Source organism: Haliotis cracherodii, unplaced genomic scaffold, assembly GCF_022045235.1.
Source record: "Haliotis cracherodii isolate W230 unplaced genomic scaffold, xgHalCrac1.p SCAF_11, whole genome shotgun sequence".
Taxonomy (NCBI): Eukaryota; Metazoa; Mollusca; class Gastropoda; order Lepetellida; family Haliotidae; genus Haliotis; species Haliotis cracherodii.
The window spans coordinates 23,460,285-23,482,528 of NW_027266266.1; the positions used below are offsets into that span (position 1 = coordinate 23,460,285).

At 38.8% G+C, this 22,244-nt stretch overlaps 4 protein-coding genes across 4 annotated transcripts; all 4 read right to left on the minus strand.

Annotated features, from left to right (window-relative positions):
* Window positions 1-2,503: 2,503 nt before the first annotated feature.
* LOC139455606 (uncharacterized) lies at window positions 2,504-3,454 on the minus strand. The gene is made up of 3 exons (XM_071237158.1): window positions 3,430-3,454; window positions 2,955-3,007; window positions 2,504-2,761 (listed from the first exon to the last, which is right to left on the minus strand). The coding sequence occupies exons 1-3, from the start codon at window positions 3,452-3,454 to the stop codon at window positions 2,504-2,506; spliced, it is 336 nt and encodes a 111-aa protein (XP_071093259.1).
* Window positions 3,455-7,438: 3,984 nt separating this feature from the next.
* LOC139455607 (uncharacterized) lies at window positions 7,439-8,388 on the minus strand. The gene is made up of 3 exons (XM_071237159.1): window positions 8,364-8,388; window positions 7,890-7,942; window positions 7,439-7,696 (listed from the first exon to the last, which is right to left on the minus strand). The coding sequence occupies exons 1-3, from the start codon at window positions 8,386-8,388 to the stop codon at window positions 7,439-7,441; spliced, it is 336 nt and encodes a 111-aa protein (XP_071093260.1).
* Window positions 8,389-12,370: 3,982 nt separating this feature from the next.
* LOC139455608 (uncharacterized) lies at window positions 12,371-13,320 on the minus strand. The gene is made up of 3 exons (XM_071237162.1): window positions 13,296-13,320; window positions 12,822-12,874; window positions 12,371-12,628 (listed from the first exon to the last, which is right to left on the minus strand). The coding sequence occupies exons 1-3, from the start codon at window positions 13,318-13,320 to the stop codon at window positions 12,371-12,373; spliced, it is 336 nt and encodes a 111-aa protein (XP_071093263.1).
* Window positions 13,321-17,299: 3,979 nt separating this feature from the next.
* LOC139455609 (uncharacterized) lies at window positions 17,300-18,249 on the minus strand. The gene is made up of 3 exons (XM_071237163.1): window positions 18,225-18,249; window positions 17,751-17,803; window positions 17,300-17,557 (listed from the first exon to the last, which is right to left on the minus strand). Exons 1-3 carry the CDS (start codon window positions 18,247-18,249, stop codon window positions 17,300-17,302), a joined length of 336 nt encoding a protein of 111 aa, XP_071093264.1.
* Window positions 18,250-22,244: the final 3,995 nt, after the last annotated feature.

A 22,244-nucleotide genomic window follows, 5' to 3' on the forward strand; every position in this document is an offset into this window, starting at 1 on the left:
ACGTCATATAGCTGGAATTTAAACAATTTAAATGGCGTTAAACAACAAACAAACCAAAAAAAATCTACAAAAACTATGTTTGGTCAAAGAATAGTCGGACTTTTTTCAATAAAATGTTAGATAGGACAATTGTCACTTGTGATAGCTATGACAGAAGCTTCAAGTTTTTCAAAGCAGAAACTATTGAGGTTGAACAGTGTTACTTCTCATTTTATTTACTCTCGTAAACTGAAAATATACATTGATATCTGTGACCACACGGAAGTAAGCTGTATCACGCCGGCTTGTATATGATACAAGTCATGATCACACAAACCAGTGACTGAAAGCATGAGCAAGAATCTCTTGTGGCCAGCAATGGATACCAAGGACCTTTTCTACTCTGTGGAATTCCTAGTTTCCTACAGGGTTCATTTAGAATGGTGACAAACCTTCTTTAATGTAGATATTCCATTAGAAGTGTCATTATGGTCTGATCGCATTCTATTATTAAAGAAGTGTGATTCAATAGTTACAGTCAGGCTTGGTTTGTCAAGTAGGGCTGGGACGGGTACCTGGGTCAGGTGGGTACTGAGTAGGATCCGGGTACCCACAGGAATACCCGGACCCGTGGTTAGTCACGTGATATATTGTTTCATGAAAAAATTATCTATGGTTACACTACAAGTCACTGATGTTCGCATTTCTTTCTGAATATGATCCCATTCCTTCTGATTTTTCATATGGTTGAGTAGAGTTAAAACTTTAGTGTATGAATGACCAGATTGTTCAATACATGTATCTTAATACGTTTTGCCAGGGCTATGCTAAAAATGTTCCCATTTGGACATTTTGAGACATCTCCTCAGACTTACAGTGGGTACCCGGGTAGGGTTGGGTAATAGGGGGTTGGGTACCCGGGCAGTAAAATTTTGACTCGTCCCAGCCCTATCAAGCACTTAAGTCATTTCAAAATCGTCCCTGTCCATAGTGGCAAAATTCATTTTTTATGTTATTTCTTAAAAAAAACGTGCATAAAATATTTAAAAATGCGCTACGCTATACCTCATGTGTAAGCCTATTTGGTTATTAGATCTAACCTGGACTTACTGCCAGACAAGAACCAGAGTTCTGTAGCGTGGATTTAGGATCTTATTCACTCTTTTGATAATTATAGGAGGTACTAACATTGATCAAATATAACAGCTAACAACAGTTTGAACAACAAAAACATTTATTTATACAACTGAAACCATATGGAAATAATTAACAAGACGAAAAGTTAATGAATCCAACAAAATATCCTGGAACTTGTTCCAAGGAAAGCTTTTAACATTGTTGCTGGAGGTGGAGACTCTTTTGACCACTCGGATGACACGGGACATCATGGCTCTCAGGAAGGACGGCTGGGAGGATTTGTGTTTCTTCCTCACTGCCAAAATCTAAAATAAGTCAGTCAAGTTAGTGTCAACCATATTATTGTCATGACCATTACAAAGATTGTATACATTTATTTATGAGTTATGAAAGCTATGAAATAATTAGCATAATTATATATTTCCGAATTGTATTTGAATGGTACAGTACACAAATTATTATCATTATTATCCTGTAAACTGTAATTAGTTCTGCAGATATATAGTATACCAGTATAATATTGACATGTTTCACCTAATTCAATTCAATGTTTTGGTAAGAAATCATTTGGGAACTTCATAGCATGCTGTTACCGAGCAACCATAATTACATGGCCTGTGATGTTCCACAAAATCAGCATCAAGAGCACATTAAATCCATTTTTGTTTCAAGACCAGGGAGACAGGTGCTGAAAATCATGTCCAGGTCTTATGGCCCATAGTCTACTGAGTTAGGACTTCTCTTCAAAAACTTTCCTGATACATCCCTATTCATGTTCTTACCATCCCTATTTTAAACACGTGTTCGAAGTTTTTTCGGGGAAATAATTGTCCTCAAATAAATTACTGAGCTCGCATTATATATTTTATTATTCCATATGTGTGTGTGTGTGTGTGTGTGTGTGTGTGTGTATTGTGGGGTTATTATTGAGTGTTCTATGAAATTTGAACATTTAAACTGGCAAATCTGAAAACAGATTGGCTGAAGGGTGGCACAGCAGTTAGTGTTCGCTTGTCACACCCTGATCACACGGTACGATTTCTAACATGAGTAATTTGTGAAACCTATTATTGGACTGCGATATTTAACTATTGCATACGATATTCGCCATGTTGTCACAGACCTAAGGAGATCTACAAATGTAGAATCAGAATGCAGAATTCTGTAATGTGACTCGAAGCTTTAGGTTATGTTTGAGTTTGTTCTATACATAAGGAGGCTCCCATATTAATAATAGAATAAAGCAACCAACAACAATTTAAACAACAACAAAATTTACTCATCATGCTGATGAAAAAACAACCAAATGGGAATGATAACTAATTTGCCAAAGTGTCCATACAAAAAAAGGAAAGGTGACTTCTCAGATTGTTACAAAAATGTCACTTTAAGCGTCGTTTTTGTTGGAGGTGAAGATTCTCTTGACCAGACTGATGAAGCGGGACAGCAAGGCTCTCAGGAAGGACTGGGGTGGGAGGGGTTGTGTGTCTTCCTCACGGCCGAGATCGATCTCCACAAAGTCGGTGTCAACCATAATGACGTGGCCGGTGATGTTGACAGAAACAGAGACTGGGGCTGGGTCGGGGACAGAGGTGTAGGAGGTGGGGAGGGTGGACAGGGGTTCAGGGTGGTACACACAAGGACGCTGGTGGGGAGAGAAGTGGAAAGAGAAAAATGATGAGACAAACGTGATACTGACACTAGTGATAGGTAGGGTGTGGTGTATCTTTAGTTGGAACATACAGTAGGTTATGGAACATCAACACTTTGACACACTGAGATTTAGACAAGGATCTGTTGTAAAAGTTGGTTATATTCTACAACCCTAGCACACCTACTCGACGTGGGACAGGAGTGGCAGCAGGGGTGAAAGCCGGGTGAAACATCCTCTCTGTGTGTGGGGAGAAGTGAAAATAAATAAAACATGTACACTCTTGTTTACACTGTAAAGTCATTAAAAACGTAAGCTTGTAAGTATATACCATATACCGGTAGGTCTATATATATCTACACACGTTCTGGTCAGTTGTATTTATTTATTTCGTTCTATTTGTTTATGTGCTTTTCACCTGGGGCAGGACAAAATCACTATTTATCTAAGCATTGGCCATTGAAGAAATTGAAGTACACAGAAGAAATATAAAATGCGAGGAAACGGGTTTAGTATATCTTGAGAAACGTTGAAGTACGTCGAGATTTCTATAGGCCTTGTTATAGACCTTAGTGATGAGACCTTGGCATCTACCTGACGCTAGCCGATTATACAACCACACGGTGAAACGTAATCATCATGAAACTATGACACATTGGTACCTTGAACACAGCTACTTGACTGCATGTTTAAAAAACTCAAGCGATGCTCAAAATCCAAGGCAAGTTATAGATTGAGATCAAAGAGACAGCAGATGCGGCAACATAAAATGGCGTCGTTTTGCTGATTTCGGTAGCTTGGCAACGATCGGCACTAACGGAAGGGAGATAACTCTCAGTTTCAAAGTATAAGTTAATACCGCTAATTTGATGTGGCGTACGTTTATCTAATATTCTATGACTAATTAATTCATAGTCGAATTAATATATGAGTGTCCACTTTAGGATTTGTGAACAGGAAAAGGATACAATTATTGAATCTTTTTTTCGTGTATTCTTTTTGGAAATGTTGGGGTGCTAGATGAATACAAACGGTTATAGGGCGGGATGTTTTCCCTATATAGGATTGTCCAGTTACAGTCAACTTTATAAACTACCCCTTTAGGTTCTTGGCGTTTAGTTGTGTTTCTGCCGTTGTCCCTTCTTAGAGAATTGAGGGGGGTTGATCTGGCGAAGTCGGGGTCAATATTGGGGTTGAAGGAGGCGGCTGATGAAATGGGGCAATCCCATGTCGGTGAAACATCCCGCCCCATCAACACCAGAATCAAAGAGCACAAAACTTCAAACATCAAATCCGACAGTAAATCAGCCCTTCGGACCATATCAGCAACTGCCCTAATCACAACATGGACCTCCCATATCCTCTCCAACAACCAACAACATATAGGGGGTATATATTTTTATTTACTGACCAATAACGAGTTCCTGCGATACTTATCCTGTTTAAATGGCTTCCTCGTCATGTGTTCTCAGCGTCTCTGTCCATCATTTTTGTTAATTTTATCCTCCTGTTATTAATTAACCTACTCATGTGTGCAATTGTTTGTTACTGTTAATCCTACACCTTCTGTAAAGATTTTGTACCATGTTCATTATTCAGCCTTGCTTGACAACGGATCTATACCAAAACGTCGATGTTACAGTAAAATAAAGAAGTTGTTATCCATAAATTGTGTGTACATTGTCATCCGTCAACATCTAAGTGAGTGAGTGAGTGTGAGTTGGGTTTAACGCAGCTTTTAACAGTATTCAAGTTATATCGCGGCATGTCAGCTTAACGTGGGAGGAAAGCCCAAAGTGATGCAGGTCTCAGGCGTTTACCACTTCGGTGAAACCCACGAGCAAGGGTATGGTGCTGACAAACCTAGAAACATAATCGGGGCGAACCGGGATTCGAACCCACAATCATAGGTTTCTGGCGAGCCAAAGGGACGCAACTCTGCACAGCAAATCGCGACTCCTTAGGCGACTGGGCCTACCCAACTTTTAAGTTATGCTTATCGAACAATTCCCTCAAAACCTTGTGAATTTATAATACATCTACTATGAATCCAAGAAGGCAGAAACAGGAAAAATATGCCAATTGCGTTGATCGATGCTCATGATGTCAATCACTGGAATGTCTTGTCCAGATTCGATTATTATTATACGTCATATAATACCGTACGTCATATAGCTGGAATTTAAACAATTTAAATGGCGTTAAACAACAAACAAACCAAAAAAAATCTACAAAAACTATGTTTGGTCAAAGAATAGTCGGACTTTTTTCAATAAAATGTTAGATAGGACAATTGTCACTTGTGATAGCTATGACAGAAGCTTCAAGTTTTTCAAAGCAGAAACTATTGAGGTTGAACAGTGTTACTTCTCATTTTATTTACTCTCGTAAACTGAAAATATACATTGATATCTGTGACCACACGGAAGTAAGCTGTATCACGCCGGCTTGTATATGATACAAGTCATGATCACACAAACCAGTGACTGAAAGCATGAGCAAGAATCTCTTGTGGCCAGCAATGGATACCAAGGACCTTTTCTACTCTGTGGAATTCCTAGTTTCCTACAGGGTTCATTTAGAATGGTGACAAACCTTCTTTAATGTAGATATTCCATTAGAAGTGTCATTATGGTCTGATCGCATTCTATTATTAAAGAAGTGTGATTCAATAGTTACAGTCAGGCTTGGTTTGTCAAGTAGGGCTGGGACGGGTACCTGGGTCAGGTGGGTACTGAGTAGGATCCGGGTACCCACAGGAATACCCGGACCCGTGGTTAGTCACGTGATATATTGTTTCATGAAAAAATTATCTATGGTTACACTACAAGTCACTGATGTTCGCATTTCTTTCTGAATATGATCCCATTCCTTCTGATTTTTCATATGGTTGAGTAGAGTTAAAACTTTAGTGTATGAATGACCAGATTGTTCAATACATGTATCTTAATACGTTTTGCCAGGGCTATGCTAAAAATGTTCCCATTTGGACATTTTGAGACATCTCCTCAGACTTACAGTGGGTACCCTGGTAGGGTTGGGTAATAGGGGGTTGGGTACCCGGGCAGTAAAATTTTGACTCGTCCCAGCCCTATCAAGCACTTAAGTCATTTCAAAATCGTCCCTGTCCATAGTGGCAAAATTCATTTTTTATGTTATTTCTTAAAAAAAACGTGCATAAAATATTTAAAAATGCGCTACGCTATACCTCATGTGTAAGCCTATTTGGTTATTAGATCTAACCTGGACTTACTGCCAGACAAGAACCAGAGTTCTGTAGCGTGGATTTAGGATCTTATTCACTCTTTTGATAATTATAGGAGGTACTAACATTGATCAAATATAACAGCTAACAACAGTTTGAACAACAAAAACATTTATTTATACAACTGAAACCATATGGAAATAATTAACAAGACGAAAAGTTAATGAATCCAACAAAATATCCTGGAACTTGTTCCAAGGAAAGCTTTTAACATTGTTGCTGGAGGTGGAGACTCTTTTGACCACTCGGATGACACGGGACATCATGGCTCTCAGGAAGGATGGCTGGGAGGATTTGTGTTTCTTCCTCACTGCCAAAATCTCAAATAAGTCACTCAAGTTAGTGTCAACCATATTATTGTCATGACCATTACAAAGATTGTATACATTTATTTATGAGTTATGAAAGCTATGAAATAATTAGCATAATTATATATTTCCGAATTGTATTTGAATGGTACAGTACACAAATTATTATCATTATTATCCTGTAAACTGTAATTAGTTCTGCAGATATATAGTATACCAGTATAATATTGACATGTTTCACCTAATTCAATTCAATGTTTTGGTAAGAAATCATTTGGGAACTTCATAGCATGCTGTTACCGAGCAACCATAATTACATGGCCTGTGATGTTCCACAAAATCAGCATCAAGAGCACATTAAATCCATTTTTGTTTCAAGACCAGGGAGACAGGTGCTGAAAATCATGTCCGGGTCTTATGGCCCATAGTCTACTGAGTTAGGACTTCTCTTCAAAAACTTTCCTGATACATCCCTATTCATGTTCTTACCATCCCTATTTTAAACACGTGTTCGAAGTTTTTTCGGGGAAATAATTGTCCTCAAATAAATTACTGAGCTCGCATTATATATTTTATTATTCCATATGTGTGTGTGTGTGTGTGTGTGTGTGTGTGTGTGTGTATTGTGGGGTTATTATTGAGTGTTCTATGAAATTTGAACATTTAAACTGGCAAATCTGAAAACAGATTGGCTGAAGGGTGGCACAGCAGTTAGTGTTCGCTTGTCACACCCTGATCACACGGTACGATTTCTAACATGAGTAATTTGTGAAACCTATTATTGGACTGCGATATTTAACTATTGCATACGATATTCGCCATGTTGTCACAGACCTAAGGAGATCTACAAATGTAGAATCAGAATGCAGAATTGTGTAATGTGACTCGAAGCTTTAGGTTATGTTTGAGTTTGTTCTATACATAAGGAGGCTCCTACACTAATAATAGAATAAAGCAACCAACAACAATTTAAACAACAACAAAATTTACTAATCATGCTGATGAAAAAACAACCAAATGGGAATGATAACTAATTTGCCAAAGTGTCCATACAAAAAAAGGAAAGGTGACTTCTCAGATTGTTACAAAAATGTCACTTTAAGCGTCGTTTTTGTTGGAGGTGAAGATTCTCTTGACCAGACTGATGAAGCGGGACAGCAAGGCTCTCAGGAAGGACTGGGGTGGGAGGGGTTGTGTGTCTTCCTCACGGCCGAGATCGATTTCCACAAAGTCGGTGTCAACCATAATGACGTGGCCGGTGATGTTGACAGAAACAGAGACTGGGGCTGGGTCGGGGACAGAGGTGTAGGAGGTGGGGAGGGTGGACAGGGGTTCAGGGTGGTACACACAAGGACGCTGGTGGGGAGAGAAGTGGAAAGAGAAAAATGATGAGACAAACGTGATACTGACACTAGTGATAGGTAGGGTGTGGTGTATCTTTAGTTGGAACATACAGTAGGTTATGGAACATCAACACTTTGACACACTGAGATTTAGACAAGGATCTGTTGTAAAAGTTGGTTATATTCTACAACCCTAGCACACCTACTCGACGTGGGACAGGAGTGGCAGCAGGGGTGAAAGCCGGGTGAAACATCCTCTCTGTGTGGGGGAGAAGTGAAAATAAATAAAACATGTACACTCTTGTTTACACTGTAAAGTCATTAAAAACGTAAGCTTGTAAGTATATACCATATACCGGTAGGTCTATATATATCTACACACGTTCTGGTCAGTTGTATTTATTTATTTCGTTCTATTTGTTTATGTGCTTTTCACCTGGGGCAGGACAAAATCACTATTTATCTAAGCATTGGCCATTGAAGAAATTGAAGTACACAGAAGAAATATAAAATGCGAGGAAACGGGTTTAGTATATCTTGAGAAACGTTGAAGTACGTCGAGATTTCTATAGGCCTTGTTATAGACCTTAGTGATGAGACCTTGGCATCAACCTGACGCTAGCCGATTATACAACCACACGGTGAAACGTAATCATCATGAAACTATGACACATTGGTACCTTGAACACAGCTACTTGACTGCATGTTTAAAAAACTCAAGCGATGCTCAAAATCCAAGGCAAGTTGTAGATTGAGAACAAAGAGACAGCAGATGCGGCAACATAAAATGGCGTCGTTTTGCTGATTTCGGTAGCTTGGCAACGATCGGCACTAACGGAAGGGAGATAACTCTCAGTTTCAAAGTATAAGTTAATACCGCTAATTTGATGTGGCGTACGTTTATCTAATATTCTATGACTAATTAATTCATAGTCGAATTAATATATGAGTGTCCACTTTAGGATTTGTGAACAGGAAAAGGATACAATTATTGAATCTTTTTTTCGTGTATTCTTTTTGGAAATGTTGGGGTGCTAGATGAATACAAACGGTTATAGGGCGGGATGTTTTCCCTATATAGGATTGTCCAGTTACAGTCAACTTTATAAACTACCCCTTTAGGTTCTTGGCGTTTAGTTGTGTTTCTGCCGTTGTCCCTTCTTAGAGAATTGAGGGGGGTTGATCTGGCGAAGTCGGGGTCAATATTGGGGTTGAAGGAGGCGGCTGATGAAATGGGGCAATCCCATGTCGGTGAAACATCCCGCCCCATCAACACCAGAATCAAAGAGCACAAAACTTCAAACATCAAATCCGACAGTAAATCAGCCCTTCGGACCATATCAGCAACTGCCCTAATCACAACATGGACCTCCCATATCCTCTCCAACAACCAACAACATATAGGGGGTATATATTTTTATTTACTGACCAATAACGAGTTCCTGCGATACTTATCCTGTTTAAATGGCTTCCTCGTCATGTGTTCTCAGCGTCTCTGTCCATCATTTTTGTTAATTTTATCCTTCTGTTATTAATTAACCTACTCATGTGTGCAATTGTTTGTTACTGTTAATCCTACACCTTCTGTAAAGATTTTGTACCATGTTCATTATTCCGCCTTGCTTGACAACGGATCTATACCAAAACGTCGATGTTACAGTAAAATAAAGAAGTTGTTATCCATAAATTGTGTGTACATTGTCATCCGTCAACTTCTAAGTGAGTGAGTGAGTGTGAGTTGGGTTTAACGCAGCTTTTAACAGTATTCAAGTTATATCGCGGCATGTCAGCTTAACGTGGGAGGAAAGCCCAAAGTGATGCAGGTCTCAGGCGTTTACCACTTCGGTGAAACCCACGAGCAAGGGTATGGTGCTGACAAACCTAGAAACATAATCGGGGCGAACCGGGATTCGAACCCACAATCATAGGTTTCTGGCGAGCCAAAGGGACGCAACTCTGCACAGCAAATCGCGACTCCTTAGGCGACTGGGCCTACCCAACTTTTAAGTTATGCTTATCGAACAATTCCCTCAAAACCTTGTGAATTTATAATACATCTACTATGAATCCAAGAAGGCAGAAACAGGAAAAATATGCCAATTGCGTTGATCGATGCTCATGATGTCAATCACTGGAATGTCTTGTCCAGATTCGATTATTATTATACGTCATATAATACCGTACGTCATATAGCTGGAATTTAAACAATTTAAATGGCGTTAAACAACAAACAAACCAAAAAAAATCTACAAAAACTATGTTTGGTCAAAGAATAGTCGGACTTTTTTCAATAAAATGTTAGATAGGACAATTGTCACTTGTGATAGCTATGACAGAAGCTTCAAGTTTTTCAAAGCAGAAACTATTGAGGTTGAACAGTGTTACTTCTCATTTTATTTACTCTCGTAAACTGAAAATATACATTGATATCTGTGACCACACGGAAGTAAGCTGTATCACGCCGGCTTGTATATGATACAAGTCATGATCACACAAACCAGTGACTGAAAGCATGAGCAAGAATCTCTTGTGGCCAGCAATGGATACCAAGGACCTTTTCTACTCTGTGGAATTCCTAGTTTCCTACAGGGTTCATTTAGAATGGTGACAAACCTTCTTTAATGTAGATATTCCATTAGAAGTGTCATTATGGTCTGGTCGCATTCTATTATTAAAGAAGTGTGATTCAATAGTTACAGTCAGGCTTGGTTTGTCAAGTAGGGCTGGGACGGGTACCTGGGTCAGGTGGGTACTGAGTAGGATCCGGGTACCCACAGGAATACCCGGACCCGTGGTTAGTCACGTGATATATTGTTTCATGAAAAAATTATCTATGGTTACACTACAAGTCACTGATGTTCGCATTTCTTTCTGAATATGATCCCATTCCTTCTGATTTTTCATATGGTTGAGTAGAGTTAAAACTTTAGTGTATGAATGACCAGATTGTTCAATACATGTATCTTAATACGTTTTGCCAGGGCTATGCTAAAAATGTTCCCATTTGGACATTTTGAGACATCTCCTCAGACTTACAGTGGGTACCCGGGTAGGGTTGGGTAATAGGGGGTTGGGTACCCGGGCAGTAAAATTTTGACTCGTCCCAGCCCTATCAAGCACTTAAGTCATTTCAAAATCGTCCCTGTCCATAGTGGCAAAATTCATTTTTTATGTTATTTCTTAAAAAAAACGTGCATAAAATATTTAAAAATGCGCTACGCTATACCTCATGTGTAAGCCTATTTGGTTATTAGATCTAACCTGGACTTACTGCCAGACAAGAACCAGAGTTCTGTAGCGTGGATTTAGGATCTTATTCACTCTTTTGATAATTATAGGAGGTACTAACATTGATCAAATATAACAGCTAACAACAGTTTGAACAACAAAAACATTTATTTATACAACTGAAACCATATGGAAATAATTAACAAGACGAAAAGTTAATGAATCCAACAAAATATCCTGGAACTTGTTCCAAGGAAAGCTTTTAACATTGTTGCTGGAGGTGGAGACTCTTTTGACCACTCGGATGACACGGGACATCATGGCTCTCAGGAAGGACGGCTGGGAGGATTTGTGTTTCTTCCTCACTGCCAAAATCTAAAATAAGTCAGTCAAGTTAGTGTCAACCATATTATTGTCATGACCATTACAAAGATTGTATACATTTATTTATGAGTTATGAAAGCTATGAAATAATTAGCATAATTATATATTTCCGAATTGTATTTGAATGGTACAGTACACAAATTATTATCATTATTATCCTGTAAACTGTAATTAGTTCTGCAGATATATAGTATACCAGTATAATATTGACATGTTTCACCTAATTCAATTCAATGTTTTGGTAAGAAATCATTTGGGAACTTCATAGCATGCTGTTACCGAGCAACCATAATTACATGGCCTGTGATGTTCCACAAAATCAGCATCAAGAGCACATTAAATCCATTTTTGTTTCAAGACCAGGGAGACAGGTGCTGAAAATCATGTCCAGGTCTTATGGCCCATAGTCTACTGAGTTAGGACTTCTCTTCAAAAACTTTCCTGATACATCCCTATTCATGTTCTTACCATCCCTATTTTAAACACGTGTTCGAAGTTTTTTCGGGGAAATAATTGTCCTCAAATAAATTACTGAGCTCGCATTATATATTTTATTATTCCATATGTGTGTGTGTGTGTGTGTGTGTGTGTGTGTGTGTATTGTGGGGTTATTATTGAGTGTTCTATGAAATTTGAACATTTAAACTGGCAAATCTGAAAACAGATTGGCTGAAGGGTGGCACAGCAGTTAGTGTTCGCTTGTCACACCCTGATCACACGGTACGATTTCTAACATGAGTAATTTGTGAAACCTATTATTGGACTGCGATATTTAACTATTGCATACGATATTCGCCATGTTGTCACAGACCTAAGGAGATCTACAAATGTAGAATCAGAATGCAGAATTGTGTAATGTGACTCGAAGCTTTAGGTTATGTTTGAGTTTGTTCTATACATAAGGAGGCTCCTACACTAATAATAGAATAAAGCAACCAACAACAATTTAAACAACAACAAAATTTACTCATCATGCTGATGAAAAAACAACCAAATGGGAATGATAACTAATTTGCCAAAGTGTCCATACTAAAAAAGGAAAGGTGACTTCTCAGATTGTTACAAAAATGTCACTTTAAGCGTCGTTTTTGTTGGAGGTGAAGATTCTCTTGACCAGACTGATGAAGCGGGACAGCAAGGCTCTCAGGAAGGACTGGGGTGGGAGGGGTTGTGTGTCTTCCTCACGGCCGAGATCGATTTCCACAAAGTCGGTGTCAACCATAATGACGTGGCCGGTGATGTTGACAGAAACAGAGACTGGGGCTGGGTCGGGGACAGAGGTGTAGGAGGTGGGGAGGGTGGACAGGGGTTCAGGGTGGTACACACAAGGACGCTGGTGGGGAGAGAAGTGGAAAGAGAAAAATGATGAGACAAACGTGATACTGACACTAGTGATAGGTAGGGTGCGGTGTATCTTTAGTTGGAACATACAGTAGGTTATGGAACATCAACACTTTGACACACTGAGATTTAGACAAGGATCTGTTGTAAAAGTTGGTTATATTCTACAACCCTAGCACACCTACTCGACGTGGGACAGGAGTGGCAGCAGGGGTGAAAGCCGGGTGAAACATCCTCTCTGTGTGGGGGAGAAGTGAAAATAAATAAAACATGTACACTCTTGTTTACACTGTAAAGTCATTAAAAACGTAAGCTTGTAAGTATATACCATATACCGGTAGGTCTATATATATCTACACACGTTCTGGTCAGTTGTATTTATTTATTTCGTTCTATTTGTTTATGTGCTTTTCACCTGGGGCAGGACAAAATCACTATTTATCTAAGCATTGGCCATTGAAGAAATTGAAGTACACAGAAGAAATATAAAATGCGAGGAAACGGGTTTAGTATATCTTGAGAAACGTTGAAGTACGTCGAGATTTCTATAGGCCTTGTTATAGACCTTAGTGATGAGACCTTGGCATCAACCTGACGCTAGCCGATTATACAACCACACGGTGAAACGTAATCATCATGAAACTATGACACATTGGTACCTTGAACACAGCTACTTGACTGCATGTTTAAAAAACTCAAGCGATGCTCAAAATCCAAGGCAAGTTGTAGATTGAGAACAAAGAGACAGCAGATGCGGCAACATAAAATGGCGTCGTTTTGCTGATTTCGGTAGCTTGGCAACGATCGGCACTAACGGAAGGGAGATAACTCTCAGTTTCAAAGTATAAGTTAATACCGCTAATTTGATGTGGCGTACGTTTATCTAATATTCTATGACTAATTAATTCATAGTCGAATTAATATATGAGTGTCCACTTTAGGATTTGTGAACAGGAAAAGGATACAATTATTGAATCTTTTTTTCGTGTATTCTTTTTGGAAATGTTGGGGTGCTAGATGAATACAAACGGTTATAGGGCGGGATGTTTTCCCTATATAGGATTGTCCAGTTACAGTCAACTTTATAAACTACCCCTTTAGGTTCTTGGCGTTTAGTTGTGTTTCTGCCGTTGTCCCTTCTTAGAGAATTGAGGGGGGTTGATCTGGCGAAGTCGGGGTCAATATTGGGGTTGAAGGAGGCGGCTGATGAAATGGGGCAATCCCATGTCGGTGAAACATCCCGCCCCATCAACACCAGAATCAAAGAGCACAAAACTTCAAACATCAAATCCGACAGTAAATCAGCCCTTCGGACCATATCAGCAACTGCCCTAATCACAACATGGACCTCCCATATCCTCTCCAACAACCAACAACATATAGGGGGTATATATTTTTATTTACTGACCAATAACGAGTTCCTGCGATACTTATCCTGTTTAAATGGCTTCCTCGTCATGTGTTCTCAGCGTCTCTGTCCATCATTTTTGTTAATTTTATCCTTCTGTTATTAATTAACCTACTCATGTGTGCAATTGTTTGTTACTGTTAATCCTACACCTTCTGTAAAGATTTTGTACCATGTTCATTATTCAGCCTTGCTTGACAACGGATCTATACCAAAACGTCGATGTTACAGTAAAATAAAGAAGTTGTTATCCATAAATTGTGTGTACATTGTCATCCGTCAACTTCTAAGTGAGTGAGTGAGTGTGAGTTGGGTTTAACGCAGCTTTTAACAGTATTAAATTAAATCTCGGCATGTCAGCTTAACGTGGGAGGAAAGCCCAAAGTGATGCAGGTCTCAGGCGTTTACCACTTCGGTGAAACCCACGAGCAAGGGTATGGTGCTGACAAACCTAGAAACATAATCGGGGCGAACCGGGATTCGAACCCACAATCATAGGTTTCTGGCGAGCCAAAGGGACGCAACTCTGCACAGCAAATCGCGACTCCTTAGGCGACTGGGCCTACCCAACTTTTAAGTTATGCTTATCGAACAATTCCCTCAAAACCTTGTGAATTTATAATACATCTACTATGAATCCAAGAAGGCAGAAACAGGAAAAATATGCCAATTGCGTTGATCGATGCTCATGATGTCAATCACTGGAATGTCTTGTCCAGATTCGATTATTATTATACGTCATATAATACCGTACGTCATATAGCTGGAATTTAAACAATTTAAATGGCGTTAAACAACAAACAAACCAAAAAAAATCTACAAAAACTATGTTTGGTCAAAGAATAGTCGGACTTTTTTCAATAAAATGTTAGATAGGACAATTGTCACTTGTGATAGCTATGACAGAAGCTTCAAGTTTTTCAAAGCAGAAACTATTGAGGTTGAACAGTGTTACTTCTCATTTTATTTACTCTCGTAAACTGAAAATATACATTGATATCTGTGACCACACGGAAGTAAGCTGTATCACGCCGGCTTGTATATGATACAAGTCATGATCACACAAACCAGTGACTGAAAGCATGAGCAAGAATCTCTTGTGGCCAGCAATGGATACCAAGGACCTTTTCTAATCTGTGGAATTCCTAGTTTCCTACAGGGTTCATTTAGAATGGTGACAAACCTTCTTTAATGTAGATATTCCATTAGAAGTGTCATTATGGTCTGGTCGCATTCTATTATTAAAGAAGTGTGATTCAATAGTTACAGTCAGGCTTGGTTTGTCAAGTAGGGCTGGGACGGGTACCTGGGTCAGGTGGGTACTGAGTAGGATCCGGGTACCCACAGGAATACCCGGACCCGTGGTTAGTCACGTGATATATTGTTTCATGAAAAAATTATCTATGGTTACACTACAAGTCACTGATGTTCGCATTTCTTTCTGAATATGATCCCATTCCTTCTGATTTTTCATATGGTTGAGTAGAGTTAAAACTTTAGTGTATGAATGACCAGATTGTTCAATACATGTATCTTAATACGTTTTGCCAGGGCTATGCTAAAAATGTTCCCATTTGGACATTTTGAGACATCTCCTCAGACTTACAGTGGGTACCCGGGTAGGGTTGGGTAATAGGGGGTTGGGTACCCGGGCAGTAAAATTTTGACTCGTCCCAGCCCTATCAAGCACTTAAGTCATTTCAAAATCGTCCCTGTCCATAGTGGCAAAATTCATTTTTTATGTTATTTCTTAAAAAAAACGTGCATAAAATATTTAAAAATGCGCTACGCTATACCTCATGTGTAAGCCTATTTGGTTATTAGATCTAACCTGGACTTACTGCCAGACAAGAACCAGAGTTCTGTAGCGTGGATTTAGGATCTTATTCACTCTTTTGATAATTATAGGAGGTACTAACATTGATCAAATATAACAGCTAACAACAGTTTGAACAACAAAAACATTTATTTATACAACTGAAACCATATGGAAATAATTAACAAGACGAAAAGTTAATGAATCCAACAAAATATCCTGGAACTTGTTCCAAGGAAAGCTTTTAACATTGTTGCTGGAGGTGGAGACTCTTTTGACCACTCGGATGACACGGGACATCATGGCTCTCAGGAAGGACGGCTGGGAGGATTTGTGTTTCTTCCTCACTGCCAAAATCTCAAATAAGTCACTCAAGTTAGTGTCAACCATATTATTGTCATGACCATTACAAAGATTGTATACATTTATTTATGAGTTATGAAAGCTATGAAATAATTAGCATAATTATATATTTCCGAATTGTATTTGAATGGTACAGTACACAAATTATTATCATTATTATCCTGTAAACTGTAATTAGTTCTGCAGATATATAGTATACCAGTATAATATTGACATGTTTCACCTAATTCAATTCAATGTTTTGGTAAGAAATCATTTGGGAACTTCATAGCATGCTGTTACCGAGCAACCATAATTACATGGCCTGTGATGTTCCACAAAATCAGCATCAAGAGCACATTAAATCCATTTTTGTTTCAAGACCAGGGAGACAGGTGCTGAAAATCATGTCCAGGTCTTATGGCCCATAGTCTACTGAGTTAGGACTTCTCTTCAAAAACTTTCCTGATACATCCCTATTCATGTTCTTACCATCCCTATTTTAAACACGTGTTCGAAGTTTTTTCGGGGAAATAATTGTCCTCAAATAAATTACTGAGCTCGCATTATATATTTTATTATTCCATATGTGTGTGTGTGTGTGTGTGTGTGTGTGTGTGTATTGTGGGGTTATTATTGAGTGTTCTATGAAATTTGAACATTTAAACTGGCAAATCTGAAAACAGATTGGCTGAAGGGTGGCACAGCAGTTAGTGTTCGCTTGTCACACCCTGATCACACGGTACGATTTCTAACATGAGTAATTTGTGAAACCTATTATTGGACTGCGATATTTAACTATTGCATACGATATTCGCCATGTTGTCACAGACCTAAGGAGATCTACAAATGTAGAATCAGAATGCAGAATTGTGTAATGTGACTCGAAGCTTTAGGTTATGTTTGAGTTTGTTCTATACATAAGGAGGCTCCTACACTAATAATAGAATAAAGCAACCAACAACAATTTAAACAACAACAAAATTTACTAATCATGCTGATGAAAAAACAACCAAATGGGAATGATAACTAATTTGCCAAAGTGTCCATACTAAAAAAGGAAAGGTGACTTCTCAGATTGTTACAAAAATGTCACTTTAAGCGTCGTTTTTGTTGGAGGTGAAGATTCTCTTGACCAGACTGATGAAGCGGGACAGCAAGGCTCTCAGGAAGGACTGGGGTGGGAGGGGTTGTGTGTCTTCCTCACGGCCGAGATCGATTTCCACAAAGTCGGTGTCAACCATAATGACGTGGCCGGTGATGTTGACAGAAACAGAGACTGGGGCTGGGTCGGGGACAGAGGTGTAGGAGGTGGGGAGGGTGGACAGGGGTTCAGGGTGGTACACACAAGGACGCTGGTGGGGAGAGAAGTGGAAAGAGAAAAATGATGAGACAAACGTGATACTGACACTAGTGATAGGTAGGGTGCGGTGTATCTTTAGTTGGAACATACAGTAGGTTATGGAACATCAACACTTTGACACACTGAGATTTAGACAAGGATCTGTTGTAAAAGTTGGTTATATTCTACAACCCTAGCACACCTACTCGACGTGGGACAGGAGTGGCAGCAGGGGTGAAAGCTGGGTGAAACATCCTCTCTGTGTGGGGGAGAAGTGAAAATAAATAAAACATGTACACTCTTGTTTACACTGTAAAGTCATTAAAAACGTAAGCTTGTAAGTATATACCATATACCGGTAGGTCTATATATATCTACACACGTTCTGGTCAGTTGTATTTATTTATTTCGTTCTATTTGTTTATGTGCTTTTCACCTGGGGCAGGACAAAATCACTATTTATCTAAGCATTGGCCATTGAAGAAATTGAAGTACACAGAAGAAATATAAAATGCGAGGAAACGGGTTTAGTATATCTTGAGAAACGTTGAAGTACGTCGAGATTTCTATAGGCCTTGTTATAGACCTTAGTGATGAGACCTTGGCATCAACCTGACGCTAGCCGATTATACAACCACACGGTGAAACGTAATCATCATGAAACTATGACACATTGGTACCTTGAACACAGCTACTTGACTGCATGTTTAAAAAACTCAAGCGATGCTCAAAATCCAAGGCAAGTTGTAGATTGAGAACAAAGAGACAGCAGATGCGGCAACATAAAATGGCGTCGTTTTGCTGATTTCGGTAGCTTGGCAACGATCGGCACTAACGGAAGGGAGATAACTCTCAGTTTCAAAGTATAAGTTAATACCGCTAATTTGATGTGGCGTACGTTTATCTAATATTCTATGACTAATTAATTCATAGTCGAATTAATATATGAGTGTCCACTTTAGGATTTGTGAACAGGAAAAGGATACAATTATTGAATCTTTTTTTCGTGTATTCTTTTTGGAAATGTTGGGGTGCTAGATGAATACAAACGGTTATAGGGCGGGATGTTTTCCCTATATAGGATTGTCCAGTTACAGTCAACTTTATAAACTACCCCTTTAGGTTCTTGGCGTTTAGTTGTGTTTCTGCCGTTGTCCCTTCTTAGAGAATTGAGGGGGGTTGATCTGGCGAAGTCGGGGTCAATATTGGGGTTGAAGGAGGCGGCTGATGAAATGGGGCAATCCCATGTCGGTGAAACATCCCGCCCCATCAACACCAGAATCAAAGAGCACAAAACTTCAAACATCAAATCCGACAGTAAATCAGCCCTTCGGACCATATCAGCAACTGCCCTAATCACAACATGGACCTCCCATATCCTCTCCAACAACCAACAACATATAGGGGGTATATATTTTTATTTACTGACCAATAACGAGTTCCTGCGATACTTATCCTGTTTAAATGGCTTCCTCGTCATGTGTTCTCAGCGTCTCTGTCCATCATTTTTGTTAATTTTATCCTTCTGTTATTAATTAACCTACTCATGTGTGCAATTGTTTGTTACTGTTAATCCTACACCTTCTGTAAAGATTTTGTACCATGTTCATTATTCCGCCTTGCTTGACAACGGATCTATACCAAAACGTCGATGTTACAGTAAAATAAAGAAGTTGTTATCCATAAATTGTGTGTACATTGTCATCCGTCAACTTCTAAGTGAGTGAGTGAGTGTGAGTTGGGTTTAACGCAGCTTTTAACAGTATTCAAGTTATATCGCGGCATGTCAGCTTAACGTGGGAGGAAAGCCCAAAGTGATGCAGGTCTCAGGCGTTTACCACTTCGGTGAAACCCACGAGCAAGGGTATGGTGCTGACAAACCTAGAAACATAATCGGGGCGAACCGGGATTCGAACCCACAATCATAGGTTTCTGGCGAGCCAAAGGGACGCAACTCTGCACAGCAAATCGCGACTCCTTAGGCGACTGGGCCTACCCAACTTTTAAGTTATGCTTATCGAACAATTCCCTCAAAACCTTGTGAATTTATAATACATCTACTATGAATCCAAGAAGGCAGAAACAGGAAAAATATGCCAATTGCGTTGATCGATGCTCATGATGTCAATCACTGGAATGTCTTGTCCAGATTCGATTATTATTATACGTCATATAATACCGTACGTCATATAGCTGGAATTTAAACAATTTAAATGGCGTTAAACAACAAACAAACCAAAAAAATCTACAAAAACTATGTTTGGTCAAAGAATAGTTGGACTTTTTTCAATAAAATGTTAGATAGGACAATTGTCACTTGTGATAGCTATGACAGAAGCTTCAAGTTTTTCAAAGCAGAAACTATTGAGGTTGAACAGTGTTACTTCTCATTTTATTTACTCTCGTAAACTGAAAATATACATTGATATCTGTGACCACACGGAAGTAAGCTGTATCACGCCGGCTTGAATAGGATATCAAGTCATGATCACACAAACCAGTGACTGAAAGCATGAGCAAGAATCTCTTGTGGCCAGCAATAGATACCAAGGACCTTTTCTACTCTGTGGAATTCCTAGTTTCCTACAGGATTCATTTGGAATGGCGACAAACTTTCTTTAATGTAGATATTCCATTAGAAGTGTCATTATGGTCTGGTCGCATTCTATTATTAAAGAAGTGTGATTCAATAGTTACAGTCAGGCTTGGTTTGTCAAGTAGGGCTGGGACGGGTACCTGGGTCAGGTGGGTACTGAGTAGGATCCGGGTACCCACAGGAATACCCGGACCCGTGGTTAGTCACGTGATATATTGTTTCATGAAAAAATTATCTATGGTTACACTACAAGTCACTGATGTTCGCATTTCTTTCTGAATATGATCCCATTCCTTCTGATTTTTCATATGGTTGAATAGAGTTAAAACTTTAGTGTATGAATGACCAGATTGTTCAATACATGTATCTTAATACGTTTTGCCAGGGCTATGCTAAAAATGTTCCCATTTGGACATTTTGAGACATCTCCTCAGACTTACAGTGGGTACCCGGGTAGGGTTGGGTAATAGGGGGATGGGTACCCGGGCAGTAAAATTTTGACTCGTCCCAGCCCTATCAAGCACTTAAGTCATTTCAAAATCGTCCCTGTCCATAGTGGCAAAATTCATTTTTTATGTTATTTCTTAAAAAAAAACGTGCATAAAATATCAAAAAATGCGCTACGCTATACCTCATGTGTAAGCCTATTTGGTTATTAGATCTAACCTGGACTTACTGCCAGACAAGAACCAGAGTTCTGTAGCGTGGATTTAGGATCTTATTCACGCTTTTGATAATTATAGGAGGTACTAACATTGATAAAATATAACAGCTAACAACAGTTTGAACAACAAAAACATTTATTTATACAACTGAAACCATATGGAAATAATTAACAAGACGAAAAGTTAATGAATCCAACAAAATATCCTGGAACTTGTTCCAAGGAAAGCTTTTAACATTGTTGCTGGAGGTGAAGACTCTTTTGACCACTCGGATGACACGGGACATCATGGCTCTCAGGAAGGATGGTTGGGAGGATTTGTGTTTCTTCCTCACTGCCAAAATCTCAAATAAGTCAGTCAAGTTAGTGTCAACCATATTATTGTCATGACCATTACAAAGATTGTATACATTTATTTATGAGTTATGAAAGCTATGAAATAATTAGCATAATTATATATTTCCGAATTGTATTTGAATGGTACAGTACACAAATTATTATCATTATTATCCTGTAAACTGTAATTAGTTCTGCAGATATATAGTATACCAGTATAATATTGACATGTTTCACCTAATTCAATTCAATGTTTTGGTAAGAAATCATTTGGGAACTTCATAGCATGCTGTTACCGAGCAACCATAATTACATGGCCTGTGATGTTCCACAAAATCAGCATCAAGAGCACATTAAATCCATTTTTGTTTCAAGACCAGGGAGACAGGTGCTGAAAATCATGTCCAGGTCTTATGGCCCATAGTCTACTGAGTTAGGACTTCTCTTCAAAAACTTTCCTGATACATCCCTATTCATGTTCTTACCATCCCTCTTTTAAACACAATGTTCGAAGTTTTTTCGGGGAAATAATTGTCCTCAAATAAATTACTGAGCTCGCATTATATATCTTATTATTCCATATATGTGTGTGTGTGTGTGTGTGTGTGTGTGTGTGTGTGTGTGTGTATTGTGGGGTTATTATTGAGTGTTCTATGAAATTTGAACATTTAAACTGGCAAATCTGAAAACAGATTGGCTGAAGGGTGGCACAGCAGTTAGTGTTCGCTTGTCACACCCTGATCACACGGTACGATTTCTAACATGAGTAATTTGTGAAACCTATTATTGGACTACGATATTTAACTATTGCATACGATATTCGCCATGTTGTTACAGACCTAAGGAGATCTACAAACGTAGAATCAGAATACAGAATTCTGTAATGTGACTCGAAGCTTTAGGTTATGTTTGAGTTTGTTCTATACGTAAGGCGGCTCCTACGCTAATAATAGAATAAAGCAACCAACAACAATTTGAACAACAACAAAATTTACTAATCATGCTGATGAAAAAACAACCAAATGGGAATGATAACTAATTTGCCAAAGTGTCCATACAAAAAAAAGGAAAGGTGACTTCTCAGATTGTTACAAAAATGTCACT

Bases quoted from the DNA above. Each gene is read 5' to 3' on its own strand.
- LOC139455609 (XM_071237163.1), bottom strand. From the start codon at position 18,249: ATGCAGTCAAGTAGCTGTGTTCAAG. The intron at 17,804-18,224 runs GTACCAATGTGT...TCCCCCACACAG, and splicing joins GTCAAGTAGCTGTGTTCAAG to AGAGGATGTTTCACCCAGCT. The intron at 17,558-17,750 runs GTAGGTGTGCTA...TCTCCCCACCAG, and splicing joins CCACTCCTGTCCCACGTCGA to CGTCCTTGTGTGTACCACCC.
- LOC139455608 (XM_071237162.1), bottom strand. From the start codon at position 13,320: ATGCAGTCAAGTAGCTGTGTTCAAG. The intron at 12,875-13,295 runs GTACCAATGTGT...TCCCCCACACAG, and splicing joins GTCAAGTAGCTGTGTTCAAG to AGAGGATGTTTCACCCGGCT. The intron at 12,629-12,821 runs GTAGGTGTGCTA...TCTCCCCACCAG, and splicing joins CCACTCCTGTCCCACGTCGA to CGTCCTTGTGTGTACCACCC.
- LOC139455606 (XM_071237158.1), bottom strand. From the start codon at position 3,454: ATGCAGTCAAGTAGCTGTGTTCAAG. The intron at 3,008-3,429 runs GTACCAATGTGT...CCCCACACACAG, and splicing joins GTCAAGTAGCTGTGTTCAAG to AGAGGATGTTTCACCCGGCT. The intron at 2,762-2,954 runs GTAGGTGTGCTA...TCTCCCCACCAG, and splicing joins CCACTCCTGTCCCACGTCGA to CGTCCTTGTGTGTACCACCC.
- LOC139455607 (XM_071237159.1), bottom strand. From the start codon at position 8,388: ATGCAGTCAAGTAGCTGTGTTCAAG. The intron at 7,943-8,363 runs GTACCAATGTGT...TCCCCCACACAG, and splicing joins GTCAAGTAGCTGTGTTCAAG to AGAGGATGTTTCACCCGGCT. The intron at 7,697-7,889 runs GTAGGTGTGCTA...TCTCCCCACCAG, and splicing joins CCACTCCTGTCCCACGTCGA to CGTCCTTGTGTGTACCACCC.